The 16,544-nt window shown below is 57.8% G+C and overlaps 1 protein-coding gene across 29 annotated transcripts in view; it reads right to left on the bottom strand.

Annotated features, from left to right (window-relative positions):
- Positions 1 to 16,544, bottom strand: part of LOC142418077 (uncharacterized) — a 127,154-nt gene that overhangs the window by 17,411 nt on the left and 93,199 nt on the right. For 6 of the 29 annotated variants that reach the window (XR_012778187.1, XR_012778185.1, XR_012778184.1 and 3 more), the window contains one exon: positions 692 to 815. The exons of 18 other annotated variants lie outside the window; for them this stretch is intronic. Coding sequence is in view for 1 of the 11 variants with exons in the window: in XM_075519412.1 (XP_075375527.1) it covers positions 12,936 to 12,990 (55 nt within the window). In the remaining 10 variants the exon portion in view is untranslated. 5 more of the 29 variants (XR_012778186.1, XR_012778191.1, XR_012778189.1 and 2 more) reach the window with 5 other exon arrangements.

Below are 16,544 nucleotides of genomic sequence, written 5' to 3'. Positions count from 1 at the left end.
CGAGGCAGCAGGATGGGTGCACGGGGGACCTGCGAGCCCTCGCCGTGCACCAGGAGATTCACAGCCTGAGCCCCTGTGGCCCCACACGGCCGAAGGTCAGGGGATGAAGCAAGCGATGGCAGGACACAGGCAGGAGCCGGAGCAGGGCCAGGCTCTGACCATCCCTAGGCGAGCAAGGACACTCTGGTTTACTCCCCCATCCCAAATTCCCCGGTGCCTTGGGAGCTCCCCCCAGCCCTGCCTGCCCCGCGGGCCCTGCAGCAACCGCAGCAGCCAGGAAACGCTGGCAGGAGCCGAAGGGATTGAGAAACTGCAGGCAGCAGGATGAGGCACGAGCCAGCACAAGCAGGATGTGACTCGGGGGTGACGGGGACCGCTGCAGGGGTGTCACCAGGAAGTGGTACCCGGGGCCCATCCTGTACCCTCCCTCCCGCGCTCCTCACGGCCAAGCCCCAGCCCAGCCTCTGCTCCCCACACAAGTCACCGGCTCCCGTTTGTGTTTTACCACCTAAATTCTCTGTTAAGAGCACAGTGACGCCTTCTCCCTCCATCCTCCGTAGGGTTTTGCGCTCCCGCCCTTCCCTGGGCTGTCACCCAGGGCTGTCCCCTCCACCTGGGGCTGTCCCCCCCACCCAGGGCTGTCCCTGCCACTGCAGTGCCCCAGCCCCATCACCCCGTCTGTATGGCAAACCTGATACTTCCCGAGGTTTCTTCAGCACAGACTTGATGGCAGCAGTGGCAGGTTTGGGGCAAAGAGGGGCTCAGACGCTGGCTAGACCTTGTCCTTACCCTGCCTCAAACCAGCTGTTGTAGCACTGCAGGAAAGCAGAAAGGAGAGGAAGAAAGAGGAGAAAAAAAACCCAGGAGAAATTATTTTTTTCCCCACTAAACACCCAAAGCAGCTTTGCTTTGTTTTTCCCCCAGCTGAGGCCGGTTGGTCCCAAGGTGGCCCCTTCCATGGGTCCTGTCTGCACTGCAGCTCCCGTCTCCTTGTCCCTCGCCTGCCCGTCCCCTCTGCATGCCGTGGTCCCTGATGGGGACCCCAGCACATCCTCACCTTTCACAGCTCCAGCACGGCCAAGGAAAGCCAACTCAACCGCCACTCCAGCAAAATTACCTGCGTGGGAGGAGAGATCCAAGCCCCGGCACAAGCTATGGTATCCAGTCTATTAAAAGTTGCAAGAAGGGAGGAGCAAAGAAACCCCTGGCCAACCCAAAATGCATTAAAACCACTAAAACCCAAAGACCCCAATGGGCAAGACTGGACACGGACTCACTGGCTTTGTGGCAGTTCACCCCAAACCACCCTCGGCTTCGGCTCACCCTGGTATGAGTGCGGAGGAGTCGGCATTGCGCTGATGCCTCGAGCAAGGGGACCCATTTTACTCCCTCCAGCGAGGGGTCAGGGTCCAACCGAGGTCCCGGGGGTTCCCAGGGCCACCCCGTGCTGCTGCAGGGCATGGGGCAGCTTTGCGGAAGGGGTATGTCCCCAGGGAGGGGGTAGGAGGTGTCACCCCCCTCTCCTTTGCAGGGGAATGGCTCACTACAAGTGTCACGAAAAGTCAGTGCTCGGCAAAGGGCTTTAGCTGGGTTAGTGCCCTTCCACCTAAGGAGTGCGGCTCAATTCCCAACCCCTACCTGCACCCAGGCTCGCCAGCTATCCCTCCACTCGGGGAATTATTTGCCTCAGATGAGGAAAAACAGAGCAACAAGGAGATGGATCCAGCAGTTGAATACGGTAAAGCCCAAAGCTGGATCAGCTGCTTCCTTGCCGTGGGGCAGGACAACAGGGAGGCGTCAGCCTGCTGTGGGGCAGAGCCCAGGACACCCAGCCTGCTGCACCCCCGGTAGATAAGGGCATCCCACATCCTTACAGGAAGATGCATTATGGAAAAGACGCCGTTAGGCAAACACCTCCGACCCTGGCCCACGGGGCAACAAAATCTCAAGGGCTCCGAGATGCTGCAGCTCTGCTTTTCCATCTCTCCATGCAGGCAGGTCAGCAAAGCACAAGGACACGCTCCCAGGGGAGAGAAAGCTCCGAAGCTTGGGAGGGACAAATAGGAGTGAAGGCATGCAGTTTAGCCTGAAGGCCAGGAGATCCTCCTGGGACATATCTCTGGACCCAGGAGGATGCAGGTGCAAACAACCACATCGCAGCAACTCCCTGAAACATCACAGTCGCTCTCTGGGCGATACAACACCTCCAAGGCGGGGCAAAACCTTTATCCTCCATCCGTGGTCCAGGAGTGCCTCCACTGCCCAGAAAACACGGGGTGTCTTTCCACGGCCCACTCCAACCCCGGCACGGAGGCACCAGCTGTGGGGCTGTCAGGGGACTCGCGCTGTGCTGCACTCGCTTGGTCTCGCTCATCTTTCTAAGAGCTGAGGGGGATTTTGTTTGCTTGGTTTTGGAGGAATAGTAGATTTACCAAAAATTGGAAGATTCAAAAAGGCTGAATCATCCTGAAACTCAGGGTGAAGTTGAAAAATTGTTTGGAATGAAAAAACAGAAATAAATACGTGTGTTGGGCAGGGGAGAAGGCTTTGAAGATGTCAAACCGTCTTCTTCCATCACTCGCATGATGAATTGTCATATTTGGGCATTTTCTAAAAGAATCTTTTTGACTTTTTCATTCCAACAAATCTGTTTTTTTCAGTTCAAAAAATTATCTCAGTGTAAAAGAAGAGATCTAGTTAAAATTAGGCAACCCCCAAACATAAAAAACAAAAACCTTTCAGGCCAAACCAAATATTCTGGCTTTACCTAAAACTATTTACACCGGTATGGGGTATTTTGAATGTTCTTTTTTTTTTTTCTTTTCCATTTTGTCAGAAACCACCTCCTAAATCCCTGTTCTGGGTTGACATGGTCCAGTTCCCACACCCAAGACATTCCCTTTGGGCACCACCACTCTCCATTCATTTTCCCAGCAACATGGCGCTCCATCAATGAGCCAGACCCCCTGGCGTAAGTGTCTTCTCCAAGAAGGATGAATACTTTGGTTGACCTTGCTCACAGACCTCTGAGCCTGCCCTGTGCATCCTTCACAGGACCCTCAGCCAACTTTGAAATCCTGGTTATTGGAGGAGACTTCAGCCTCCTCAAGAATAACTCAACAACCCAACAGCCACCTCTACTCTTACACTGGAGGAACCTCCCCTGGGGAGGAGAAACTGAGTCTCTTCTCAAGAGACCGCTCACCAACCCAACCCAACCCAACCCAACCCAACCCAACCCAACCCAACCTGACCCGACTTGATCCAACTCAACACAACCTGACCCGACTCGATCCAACCCAACCCAACCCAACCCAACCCAAGGTTCTCCTTGCCACCACCCAGGGCCCCAACCTCCATCCCCCGCCACCCAGGCCAGGTGGCATCATGTCCAACTCCAAGCTCACCATACAGCCATGGCCAAGAAGAGGGATTTAGCACCCAAAAAAGGCAGGTTTCCCTAAGGCTGCCGCGGGGGAGGTTGGGTGGGGAGGCAGGTTAGACAAAGAGATGCCGGGCTGCGTTTCCAGCCCCCGTGCCTTGCCACAGAGGCAATCGGTGGCAGGGCCGTGGCCTCCGACCCCAGGCAAAGAGGTGAAACCCCAGGAAAGTAGCAAACAAGTCGAGGCATAAATACGGCACGAATCCACGGCACTTCAGCGTGGTTCGTTATCTCCGCTTAGACTGGAGTCAGTGGAGCCGGGTTTGAGAAGAGCAGAAATATCAGCAATTAAAGATATGTCGTGTCAAAAAAACTCTAAACTGATTAAAGTTGAAGGCTCCGTTTTCTTCTTTTCATCAGAGAACGGAATCAAAACCTGCCTGGAAAGACGCGCTCCCCCCGTTCCCAGCGCTCCGAAGGCAGCGCCTGCATCCGTCCTGCTGTGTCCCTGCATTTTAATTACCACCTTATTAATATTCATGAGGCTAGGCACTCAAGGGGGATTGCAGTCTGTCATTCTCTCTCTCTTTCTCTCTCCCCCCCCCCCTCCCCTTTCTCGGCTGAATCTGTGGGGTTTTTTTTTTTTCCCTTCCCCTTCCCAACAGTTGGCGTGCTGCAGATCCGTACGCGGCCGCGTGCGCATGCAGCCCCGAAGGCGCCGAGCGTGCAAGGGGCTGCGGCGCGGGGAGGGTGCCTGTGCTTGCCAGCGGCGGGCGGCACGACTCGGGGTGCAGGTGGGTGGGTGGATGTGGGATTGCCCCCGCCGTGCGTGGCAGCCCCGGCATCCAGAGACAAAACTTAGGGATGCCGAGCGGCGCTCCGGCTTGGAGCGAGCATGTGTGCGCGCATATGTGACTGCCACGCACTCGGGGCGTGATGCCGGCACATGAGCAGAGTGGCCCGTTGGGGAGCGGGAGAGCTGGCGCACGTGCGAGCGGGCGTGCAAGGAGCGGGGGCGGGGGGGGGGGGGGGGCACTTCTGCGTGTGCTCACGCTCGCGTGCGTAACTCCTGGCAGCAACATCGCTTCCGAGCGCCGGGGTGATGGTGTAGGACCTGCGCAAGAAGAGCGTGGCCGTGCAGAATGGCACTGGGTGAACGCAGCTGCCCTCAGCCCCCACCCACCACCTCTCCCTGGGGACCGAGCACCCTGCACCCCAGCTCACCCTGCACCCCAGCTCACCCTGCACCCCAGCTCACCCTGCACCCCAGCTCACCCTGCACCCCAGCTCTCCATGCTCAGGCTAAAGCAGCCGCTGCTGAAGCGGGCGAGAGAACCACGGCACGGCCAAGGGGCCACCATGTCCTTGGTGCAGCCACAGCCTTGGCCATCGGGGTGAAGTGGGACCTACTGGGTCTTGCACGCACCCAGCAAGGGGGTGACCCCCCGGCTGTGCCCCGTTTGCTGGTGCAGCTTGCTGGCTGGGCAAATTGGATCCCATTTGTTTTCTCAGGTCCATGGCTCTGGCATGCCCTGGGAGGAGAGAGGGGCAGAAAGCCTGGCTTGAGGGCACACAGAGGGAGTGGGCTGGCGGTGGAGCCGGAGGTAAATCGATTTTCTCATTCCTAAGTTGAGCAATGTGGGGTTAGCGTTTAACCCTTTCTATATTCATTACTGAAAATAGTGGCCACGTGGGCAGCAGGGAGCTCGCTTGGCTTTGCAAACGCTGCTCCTCCCTCACTGGAGGAAACCACAGGAGGGCCAGGCTGTCCCTCCCCAGGTCCCTGTCCCCGTTCCTCCCCAAGGGACGGCACTGGGGCGATGCAGAGCCCGGCCGCAGGCAGTGGGCAGGTGCCCCCGTCACCCCACGCTGCTCAAAGCTGTCGGCAAAGGGGCGCACAGGGCTGCCCCATCCCAACAGCCACCGCTTGCAGGCTGGAGCCCACCCCCATTTTCCAGGCAGCTGCAGCCAGACCACAGCCCCACCTTCCCCCAGCACGTTCCTCTTGGCTAATGACACCCAAAGCACCGTCAAGAGCCTGAAGCCCCTTTGGGGACGGATCCTGCAGCCCACAGCGCTGCCTCCCCATCACCAACCACCTGCGAGCAACCTGTCGAGAGACACTCCAACTCGGCGGCTCCCCAACGCCCCACTTGCTCAGCTCCACAAATATTTGAATTAAGGTCCCCTGGGGAGCCGCAGTCACAGAGTAACTGATTTCTCCTCCTTCATTATATCTCTGTGTAATTTACCGAGGGACGGCGGCGTGTGCCTCCGTTCGAGCGAATTCCCAGCAGGACTCCCGAGAGCTCACAAATCAGGCAAAGGCAAGGCATTAGAATATGAAAGGTGAGGCTGGTCTCCCCACCAAGACTCATCTCGCTCTTCGCCGGCTCCGCCAGCCCCGAATTATGTTTTATTTCCGCCTGCTGCCTCTTGTGCAAGCGGGGAGGTGATGGTTTGGAGACGGGCCACGGGGCTGTGTCTCCGGCTCTGTCCCTGGCTCCTGCTTCCTCCTGGGCAAGAAGAAGGGGAAAAGGGTCCCCTCCCTCTTGGCAGCATCTCAAGAGATGCCAAGGAAGCCGATGCAGCAAAGGTTCCAAGTGAAACCATGTCATCTGGCCCTAAAATCTGGGCCTCATAACTAGCCTGTGCCTCAGTTTCCACATCTACAGAAAAGAGTGGTCACTCCCTCCATTTACTAGTTTAAGACCCCCAACACTTAGATGTTGGATGTCTATAAAAGACAACCGGCATTATGGATCCGTGTTGCATCTCCAGCAAGGAGGAGCTGGAGGACAAGTTTGCCAGCGTAGCTCTATAGTTACCAGAAAGAGCTCAAAGAGTCTCCAAGGAGAAGGAGAAGAAAGGGGAGAAAATGAGGAATTTGGACCAAGGATGCACAACTGAGCTGCTTGGCGTTGTTATTTTGTGAAACACGAGGTTCGAGGAGGCTGGTCTTCAGCAGACCCACCTCAGTCCGAACCCAACCCAACCGATCCCATGGCCAACCACCACGTCTCAGCCCTGCGCCGAGGTGCCAGGGTGGGAGCAGGTCACCCCGAGAGTGGGAGCCGTTCATTCCCGGTGGCTAACGGAGGATGACTGGACCTCACGCAGGTCTTTGCAGCATCTATGGGCTGGGTAGGAGTTGTCCCTCTCCAAACCCCCCGGCCCCGGACACCGCCGAGGGTGTGACACCGGAGCAAAGCGCCAGCCGGGCTCGGACGCAGCGAGCTCTCTGTTCCAGCTACGCTGCAAACAGCGGAGGGCAACATTTTGCTTCCTGGAAACCCAGTGAAAGAAGTATTTTTTCTGAAGAGCTGCAGCTCATAGGCAACCTGTAATGGAGGTTTCAGAAAACTGGGTGTTCCCCCTTCCACCTCCTCTGCGAAGACAATGACTTGGCAGATGGCGGTGGTGCGTCGCAGGGCTTCTGCTAGGCTTTTCTTTGGGAGCTGGGTGCACGAACCCTTGCTCTCATGCTTCGCTTTAGAGGTACGAGCAATGTGAAATCTGCCCATCCCAAAATCTGCCCGTCCCTGGGCTATCTCAACTTCTCAGCGCTCTTCGCACAGGCTGACTTAAAGACCTGGGGCTGTTCAGCCTTTAACAAAGAGCTCCTTTCTCCCCAACCTTCACCAGTCGTTGGAGTTAAATAGGCTGCGCTGAAACCAAACCAAACAAAGGCCCTGCAAAGCGGCTCCAAATCCCCGTCCCCTTGCCAGCGCTCTGGATTTTGCTCCCCCCCGCCCCGAGCCCAGGCACGGTGCTCCCCGGCACGCTATGGCTCGCTCCCCGCTCGGAAAGGCTTCGGGCTGAAGCAGCGAGGTTGTATTCGCTCCTACGCTTCTTGCTGGTGGGCGTCCGTGGGAGGCGATGAGGGGGTGTCTGGGCGGGGGGGAAACGTGCCACGGAGCTGCTCCAGCCTCTGCCTGCAATACCCCTGCTCCAGCGGATTTGCTCGGGACTCCGGCCACGCTGCCGCCGGTGCCACGAACCCCCCCGGAACAGCGCAGGACCAGCCCTCGTGGGCGCCACGTGGCTTTCCCAGGTGTGGGGACCCCAACGGGACCTTTCCAAACAGGCTGCCCGAGCCACCCTCTCGCAGACCCCATGGGGCACGTTCACCCCTCTCCCATTTTGGGGAGCAGCTCCCCACCACTGGGCACCGAGCCCTCCTCCCCCTGGCATCGCAGCTACCAATGTGATGCAGCAGCTGCCTTCCCCGAGCAGGGAGGTGATGGCAGGCGGGGGTCTCCATCGACCGGAGGGGGGATTTTTGGCAATGCCAGCCCCTGGAAGGGCTGCCGGCTCCCATGTCCCGGGCGTGCGAAGCGCGGGGGTCCGGGGGTTCTCTGTGCAGGCAGCTCCTGATCAAAGCACGGAGCGGAGCCCAGGGCCGGGGGGAGGCAGGCGGCGTGAGATGAAACGGAGCAAAGTTCTCTGGGTTCGGACGCGGGAGTTGGAAAGGATTCGTTGGAAAGGATTCGACGGCAGCTTGGAAAAGGAGGAGGAGAGGGCCGGGAGCAGCAGCGTTCAGCAGAAAGGAATGTCCTGATGGGACGGCAGCCTGAACGCCGGCCAGGACCCCCCCTTCCCAAGGCTGTTTAAAAGCCCCGGACCTCTCCAAGCCCTTTAATTGGCGCTTTAAAAAACTTCCTTGTTCCTTGACACGGCGAGGTTTGCGTTTCATGCCCAAAATGACTCAATTCCCCCTCTCCCCCTCCATGCAAAAAAAAAAAAAAAAAAAAAAAAATCTCCTTTGAAAGGTTTGCTAGAAGCCGGCTCTGTCCCCTCCCCGCCAGCCCCGGTAGCCCCCAGCCCTCACCCCACCAGCCTCTTGTGTGTATTCTTGTTCTCCCCTAATAATCCACATCCCAGCTGCCTCCCTCTGCCTTCACCCTCCTCCTCCCTGCCTCTCTCGCTCCCTCTTTCTCTCTCCTCCCCCCTTCCTCCCCCTTTCCATAACTCAAAAGCTTGTCAGGCTGGTTCCAGACTGCTGGCGCCAGGCTTCACTCCAGGAAAAAAATAAAGCAAAAGAGAAAGGCATGCAAGGCAAAACAGCCCCGCCACATGAACACACATCAAACCAGCCCTTTATCTCCCCGGAATGCTCTCCCCGCTGCAGAGCTCCCTACCCCGGCCTGACACACGCGTGTTCCCCATCCCCGTAACCCTAATGCAGCACCGCCGGGCTGCGAGCGCACACGCCCCGGCAGAGAAAAGCGAAGGAGCAAATACAAGATCTATTATTTATCAGCGTATCAATTATTTAGAGCCCCGGCGCGGGGAAGGGGTGGGGAGAGGAGGCCGTGGTGGAGGTGGCTTTTACCCCGGCAATTCAGGCGAGGGGCTCCTGCCCGGACCCACCTCCTTGCTCGCCAGCAGGGAGGTGACGGGGTGTATCCGACACCGTCCCTTGCATCCCACCCCACCGATATGGGGTTGGTTTTTACCCTGACCCTTCCTGCCTTCAACAGAGCAGGGCTCGCTCCCGCAGCGAGCCCCGATATCCAGCTCCAGGAGCATCCCAGTCCCGGAGGCGTCGGACCTGGTGCCCAAGCAAGGGCTGCCCCACCCCACGTGCAGGGTGAGGACGAGGGCTCTCACGCGTGGGGACCCAGCACCCCGCCTCCTCACCCAGGGGACCGGTCAGCCCCCAATAATGCAAATTTTAGCATCAATATGCACTTTCTCAGGCACTTCCAACAGCACTCTCCTGGTTTGCCGGTGCAGGCCTCCATGCCACCTCTCCCCGCAGCCTGGAGGATGCACCACGCTGCTCATCGCCACCCCCAAACGGCAGCGGTGGCCGGTGCAGGGCTCTGGAGCCCCAAGTCACCCTCGCATCCAGCCCTGAGGGAGCTGTGTCGGCACAGGGCAGGAGGACGAAGGTGTCCGTGACTCTCCACCTCGTGGAGGTTTCAGGTCAGTCTTGACCCCAACAGGTCAAAACCAACATCCCGACCCAAGACCCAGCCCAGGCTGCAGGAGGAAGACTACACCAGACTACACAGCCCCTTCCAGCTCTGCTTTCTTTTGGATTTTGGAGCAAACCCCAGCCCACCATCTTTGCGATGCCACTGGCAAAGAGTCCCAGTCACCAGGCAGGTGACACCCCACAGCTCTGTGCCGATGGGCACGGGTTTGTCCATGGGCCATTGCCGCAAGCTCGCAGATGGCTACTGCAGCCTCCCCGCGAGGTAGCCGCCTTTCAGCAGCAGATCACACTAAAGTAGCTACAGTGGGAATGTGTGATGAGGTGGGTGTGCTAAGAAGATTTTTTTTGGCAGACTTCGGGATGACTTTATTGCTCACAAGTTCTCGAATCATGGCTGAGTAACACACTCATCGCATGTTTGAAACAAAAAAAAAATCCCTTACCCCAGCACAAAATAAATAGCCTGGACAAAGCCTGTTTGCTTTGCTCTCCTTCCCCGCTCGGGTTTTGCACAGCCAGGGGCTGCGAGGCTCCCACGTAGCCGCTGCCTATGAGCCTGATATTCCCCCTGTGGTTTGGGAAGAGAGATGGGCAGTGGCTCCCACCAGGCACGTACACGAGCACCATCCCCATCCCAAGACGTCCCCCCGCAGGTCCCCTTCCCAGCCGATGGGTCGGGTACCTGAGGCAGAGAAGCATCGTCTGCTCCGACGGGATCTCTGGGGAAACAACTTTAATTTGGGTGCTGAATTAGGCCCGCCGTGCCCAGACTTTCGCAGTGGAAGGTGCGACCTCAGCCTGCTACAGCCTCAAGTATTTTCTTCTAAGGGCCAAGAGCTCTGCCCTGTGGTGCCGTGTCCTCAGCCGAGCAGTGTGAAGGCTCCTGGCCTGGGTCAGGTGGAGACCCTCAGATGCACCACGAAGGACAAATTTCTGCAATGCAGCTGCTGGTTTGGATGCTGTTTCCGGGCATCAAGAGGGTGCAGAGAGCCGTGTTGTCTAAGGGCAGAAGCATCCCCACCTCTGATGCCTTCAACTCCAAGAAACCAGTAGCTTGAAAAGCAACCGAAGTATTTCTGACCTGGAAGGAAAACTACTGTCCTCTGCATCGTGGCTGACCAAATCCCTGTGGCAACTCAGAGTATTTAAAAGGTATTAACTACCTACCTAAGCCCATGGGTGCAAAGAGCAAGCCCTCCTCTCTCCCAGGTGGGGAAACCAAGATGAAGAAGGACAAAGTGACTTCCTCAAGGTCACCCAGGAAGCCTTGCTGGAGAGCCAGGAACAGACCCCAGGACCTGAGGTTTCTGCTGTGCCACCCCCAAGTCCTCACATCCACCCTGACCTACCCCTGGGTCACCCCCAGCCCTCCCACAGCCCCACGGACCCCACAGAGCCCCAATGACTTCTGAATGTCCCTCCACCGGGGAGAAGAGAAGGTTGGGAGCATGAAGCCCTCCAGATGTTGGCTTTTGGGTGCCAACAGCTTCACAAGCTCCTCTCCAGCCCCAAAGGAAGACCTCAACTGGGATGGAAAAATCTTTCCCTTGACTAAAGAAAGAGTAGGAGCCGCTCTGCCATTTACTGTCCCAGTTCTCCCCCACTAAAGGCTAAGGACAGATGAGAACTAGCTGGAAGAAGGGGGAAACAACCAAAATTATTAATCCCATTCCATTTTAATAGGTTCAAAAGGGACTTTTTGTAAATTTTCTACTACATTTTCCTTTTTTTTAATTTAGAAAAACAACATTCCAGAAGAAACAGTCCTTATATTTGCTGTTCCTCCTCCTGAAAGAGCATATCTTGGGGAGGAAAACAGGGCAGCTTAGGGAAGGGAGAAATTTCACTGAAGATTGAGGGGGAAAAGCAGAAGGACAGGAGGAACCCTTCATTTAGAAATGTCACAGGCAGTTTTGCAAAGAAGAGAAAAATCCCATTATGTTGAGAATTTTTCACGAAAACTTTGTGCGTGTTTGTTTTTTAAAGGCTGGTTTTTTTCCAGCTAAAAATAAAACTCCATGTGCAAAAAAAAAAAAAAAAAAAAAAAGTCAGCCGTCCCTGGGCCCAGCCGAGAGCACTTGAAGGGACAGCAGCGACCCTGGGATGGCTCGTGCCGCTTCTTGGCAGGCGGCCCCGATCGTGGTGACACCACCGGCTCTCGCTACGTGCCAGGGAAGGTTGGACGGACGCGATCTGCCCCGCGCTGCCTTTAAACAAACCTGGGGAGCCGGCTTGGCAGCGCACCGCGGCGGATCTGCAGTGAGCCGGAGCTGACGCTCGCCAGATCGGGGCCGCTTCCTTGCAGCCAGCTCCTGGCACAAGGGGATGCGGATGCCCCAGAGCATCCCTGGTCACGTACGGCTGCTTGGTGGCTCCTGGCCGAGCTCCCGAGCTGCCCCGCCGGGTGCGCGTGCTGCAGTCCCCGACAGGCACCCCTGGGAGCCCCGGTCTGCGGGGGGCTGGCCCTGACCCGGCCCGTTCTCCCGGCCCATCCCAGGGGAAAAGCGGGAAGCAGCAACACGGCTGGGGCAGAGCCTGCAGGTGCCGTGGCTGGTCCCAGCTGTGTCCTTTTCCCATTTCCCTTCCATGCGTGCAGCCGGGCTCCCCGCCCTGCTGAGGTCAGCTCCGGCTATTCTCTCCTCCGTTTCCCCTGCTCCTGCCATGCACTTCCCGTCTCCCTTTGATATTTCACCTTTGCTGCGTCATTCCCCGTGGGCCGTTTTGGGGCTTGGGTTCATGTGGACACGCTGTTCCCCGCTGTTGTTAAAGAGCCGAGCCAGGGCTGAGCCTCGCCGTCGGGGACCGCTCGTGCCGGGGAGCGCATGAAATAACCCGGCTCGCGCAGGTAAGCGTTCAGCTGAACAAGCACGAGCCCAAAAGCTGAGCTTGCACCAACAGCCTCGAGCAGCACAAGACTAAGAGGGGGAAACGCCATGAAAAATAATGAGGAGCTGGGAGGAAACAAAGGCTGGGCGAAGCAGGGAGCGTTTCCAGCAGAGGGAGATGGCCAAATCCAGCGGATCTGCTCAACAGTGCTGGGCTTAACCAAAGCTGAGCAGGACACGGACCTGGCCCAGGTCAGGCAGAGGAGCCATCTCGTGTTGGCCACCCGCTGCCCCGGTGCTGCTGAATCAAGGGAAACCCCACCTCGCGTGGGGGCTGATCTCTCCTGGGCGTTGCAGATGGGACACCCGAGCACCCGCTCAGCTGGCGCGGGGAGCAGCACTCTGCCGCAGCACGAGCAAAATCCCCAGCGGGGTTTGGGAGCGAGCAGCTTCCTCGTGCTCCCACAAAGCCCCAGGGAATTCAATGCCGAAGAGAGCAGCTGGCGGAGTGACCGCCGCGCTCGTATGCGCCCCGTTTCGGCCAACCGTCCTTTCCACCGAGGAGCCACAACGCTGAACAAAAAACGTCCCCGCTGGCCTCCAGCACTGCCTGCCCTGCGCTCCCCACGTGGCACCAGGCCAAACCCGTTAACAAAAGACGACTGAAACGAGAGCACGCATTAACTCCATGGTGGATTTCCCTCAACGGACCCCGGCAAGGAGCATCGTCCGCCCTGCCACGGCAGAGTCCGGGCCGGCGGTGCCGGCAGCCTGTGGCACTCACCCATCAGGGCAGCCGCGGTGATGGGGTCACTTTGAGCTGCCCGGACCCGTCGCATCCCCAGGACACCGCTCCAGCTCTTCACCACCGACAGCCGACGTCTGCTGGCGACCTCCCGGACACGGGCTACAGCCGAGCCATGTCAGCGAGACGAGACGCCGCGTGCGGGGGCCGCTCCCTGCGGTTTTAGGGAGGAGGTGGGGGGAATCTCATGACATGAGAGCCGGGAAGAGGGGCCTGACCCCAGGTTATAGATTTTTGCTTGTTTCGATGGCAATCGCTGACAAATGCTCACGAGTACATTTCTTTGGAGGAGCACAAGCTTATTGAGATGAAAGAGCTGAGGGAAGGGCTGCACGCCGCCTCCCCTGCGCTCCCCTGCCTGGCTGCTCCTTTCAGCAGAGGCTCGGTCAGCCCAGGTCACATCCCACCCCGCTCCAGGGGTGCTCTGCAGCCAGGGATCACAAACGGTCCCATCCTGCTCTGCAGGTGGTTCCCAATGAAGAGCGGTGCTGCAGGGGCATGGGTGAGACCTCGAGTGCTTGCTTTGCCAAATGGCTTCAAAGCTTCCCCATCCCCTCTGCCACTGCCCGGGGAGGGACTAGGATGTCCGCAAGCTCTCCCCTCCTACGTCCTTCCCAAGCAGTAAGCTCTCACACAGTCATGGATGTGCTCCCAAACCATCATAGACAGCGCTCATCGCTTGAAGTCTCTATTGGATATCATCCGTAGGGGAAAAAAACCCTCAATGCCCTCTCCACCCTTCTTTTAGCTCACAGATGCTCAAGGACAGGGTTGATGCCTTCAAACACCGGCACAACCATCTCTCAGCCTGGACCCTGGGGGTCCTTCAGGAGCGAGGAGGGGGCTGAGAGACAAGAGATGTAGAAGAAAATAGTCCACAATGGGAGTCCACAATGGCTTGTGGACTTGGCAGCCCCGTAACCCAAACCCAAGGCTGGATGGTGATGGTCTCCTAGCCCATTGCAAGCGGCAGCAGGGAACAGGCACCATTTTGTGTTTTCAGGCTCAAAAATAGAGTGTTCAAGTGAGTCAGAGGGATTTTTGTCCCTCTCCTGGAGGCCTTACATTCATTCATTCTTCCTTTCTTTTGTCATTTTCGATAACCTGAAATATTAGTCAGCTGGACTGAATCTGCAGGTTTTACTCACCACCTCCAAAGGAAAATACGACTAAAAAATACACCGAAACAGCGTGGCCAACCCTGAGCATCCAGAGCTCCTAAAGATTTCCAGACCCTGGAAAAATCAGGGAACAGCCTTTAAAATAATGAGATTTGCAAGAGAAAAGAAAAAAGAATGGAGACCAGTTGGCTTGCTTTTATTTCCCCGTTGGTTTTTGAGCCTTTAGGCCGCTCTGACGTCACTCTGCTAAGCTTGCCTCTGCAACCATGAGGTAAGAAACCCTTAAACCAGCAAAACCCCCTGCCAGCGCTCTGCAATCACACGGCTTCAAAAAAAAAGAAGGAAAGAAGGAAATGCTGGGAGCCGAGGGAAATCTCAAGAGGTTTGGAGGACCTCTCATAGGACCGAGAGGAGCATCAGTGGGCAACGCAGAGCGAGCAGCGCCCTCGAAAGCCCCTCTCCACCCGTGGGGTGATGGAGAGCTGGGGACATGGGGTGATGGAGCAGGGCTACGAACATTGCCGAGCACTGGCATGGCCGTGGCACGTGGCTGGCTCGCTTTTGGCAATCGAGGACAGTCCCAGGAAAGTGAAAACACTTCTAGCACATCTCAGCAATTTCTCTCTGCTCCCAAAGGAAGCGTGTTTATTGGAAGCCATTTTCTGCATAAATAGCCCTTTCCTGCCGTTTCCCACAAACTCACACTAAAATAATTTCCTAGGCTTGAGGACGCCAACCCACAGCTTCCTAGATCTTCCAAGAGCTCAACCTTGAGCAAGAGACCAAAGACATCCCCAAAATCCTGCCCAGAGCCCACCCAGCTCTCCCAAAGCGGAGGTTTTAACATCCCCTCCCCAGCAGTGCTTGTACCAACTTCCAACCACTCCAGTTCATTCCTCCTCCACTTGCCTTTGGGGCTCTCAAAGCCCTCTGCAACCCGTTCACCCTCCACACGTGTCCCAGAAGGAAGCACGGCCCCAAATCACTGCTCAACACACAAAGAGCGAGGAGCAGTTTGCTCCAAGACCCAGGCAGTGCACGCTGGCAGATAAACCGGTCTTCAGGCCCCGAAGGACTGGCGTGCAGAGGAACAGCAGAGATGGAGGCAGTCAAGCGGCAGGGCTCTGCCACCCCACACCAGTGTAGGACCGATATCTGCTCCAGAGCAGGGAGGTGGCGATGGGAACAGGTCCTTGTTCACACCAGAAGGGCGTGGAGGTCTCCTGAAGGGCCCGTGCGCTTTGGGGGCTGCAGGGGAGAGCTGCGGTGCTGCAGAACCAGCGCTGCCCAGGGCAAGGACTGAGATGGGGTCCCCCCTCCACCCTCCCCAGTTCTGCAGCCCAGCACAGGGTCCCACCAGCCAACAGATGGCTGGAGGGGTCCCTGCCTACACCGCTGCTGGCTCTGCTGCCGGCCCTCCTCGGCCACATCGTCTAGGCTGGGACTTGGCTGGGACAGGCTGAGCCTGCACAGCACGGTCCCCAGCCCGCATCCAGCAGCCTCGGCAACAAAACCACTTGAAGACCACGACCACGGTGGTGAAAACCACGACCATGGTGGTGAAAACCGCCGTGCACGTGGCCGGACCATCCCCAGAAGAGCCCTTGCCCTGTAGTCCAAGGCCAAGCAGCCCCTGGACGTTGCATGCTGAGCTGCTGTCCTTGAGTTTAGGGCAGGGAGGAAAGAAAGAGGATTTGGAAATGTTTCTGTTTGAAGCTGCTCGGGGGATGAAGGCAGAGGGACTGCAGTGCTCTGGAACTGGAAATGGGCAGGACACAGTTAACGCTTGGTTCCTCGTGAAGGATCAGGAGGAACTTGGCTTCATATTTCACGTGTGGGATGTTGCAAGAGGACAAGGAGCCCTGAACCCCAGCGGCACGCGTTCCCCACGGCTCGGTCGCAGCTATGGGGAGGAAACCGCTACGTGCCCCGGCTCCACGGCCGCTCTGCCGAGGGCAGGAGCCTCCTTCCCGGCACAGAGGGCACGGCCGGCGAAGGACGGTGCCACCACGCCAAGAGACGCCGGAGAAACACCGAGGCCGTACCAACTCCACGGTGACATCGAGATGCCGGCAATTTAATAAACCCCAGCCGAGCGGTCGGGGGCTGCCGGTGAAAGGGCCCGGTGCATGGCGTGGAGCCGGGGGCTTCGCAGCCCTGGCTCCCCTGCTCTTGGAAGCCAATACAAAGGCTGGGCTCCCCCAGCCCCGGCTGATGCTCGACCTCTCCGTTGTCCTCGCCGCACGCCTGTCCCAGTTCCAGCAGCCGGTTGCTACAGCAACTGAGCTCTGACTAATCATTTGCGCAATGACCTTTTTTCCCCCCAGAGAGAGGGAGGGAGGGAGATGGAGAGGAGGGAGGGAGGCAGGGAGGGGAGGAGAGGCGAAGCAAGCGGAGGGTAGCAAGAAAAAGCAGCCAGGGAGAATGTGGTTTTTTAGGCGATGCAAGATGGTTTTGGGGGGGAACG

Source organism: Mycteria americana, chromosome 17 (assembly GCF_035582795.1).
Source record: "Mycteria americana isolate JAX WOST 10 ecotype Jacksonville Zoo and Gardens chromosome 17, USCA_MyAme_1.0, whole genome shotgun sequence".
NCBI classification, from domain to species: domain Eukaryota; kingdom Metazoa; phylum Chordata; class Aves; order Ciconiiformes; family Ciconiidae; genus Mycteria; species Mycteria americana.
This window is presented reverse-complemented; position numbering and strand designations above follow the sequence as displayed.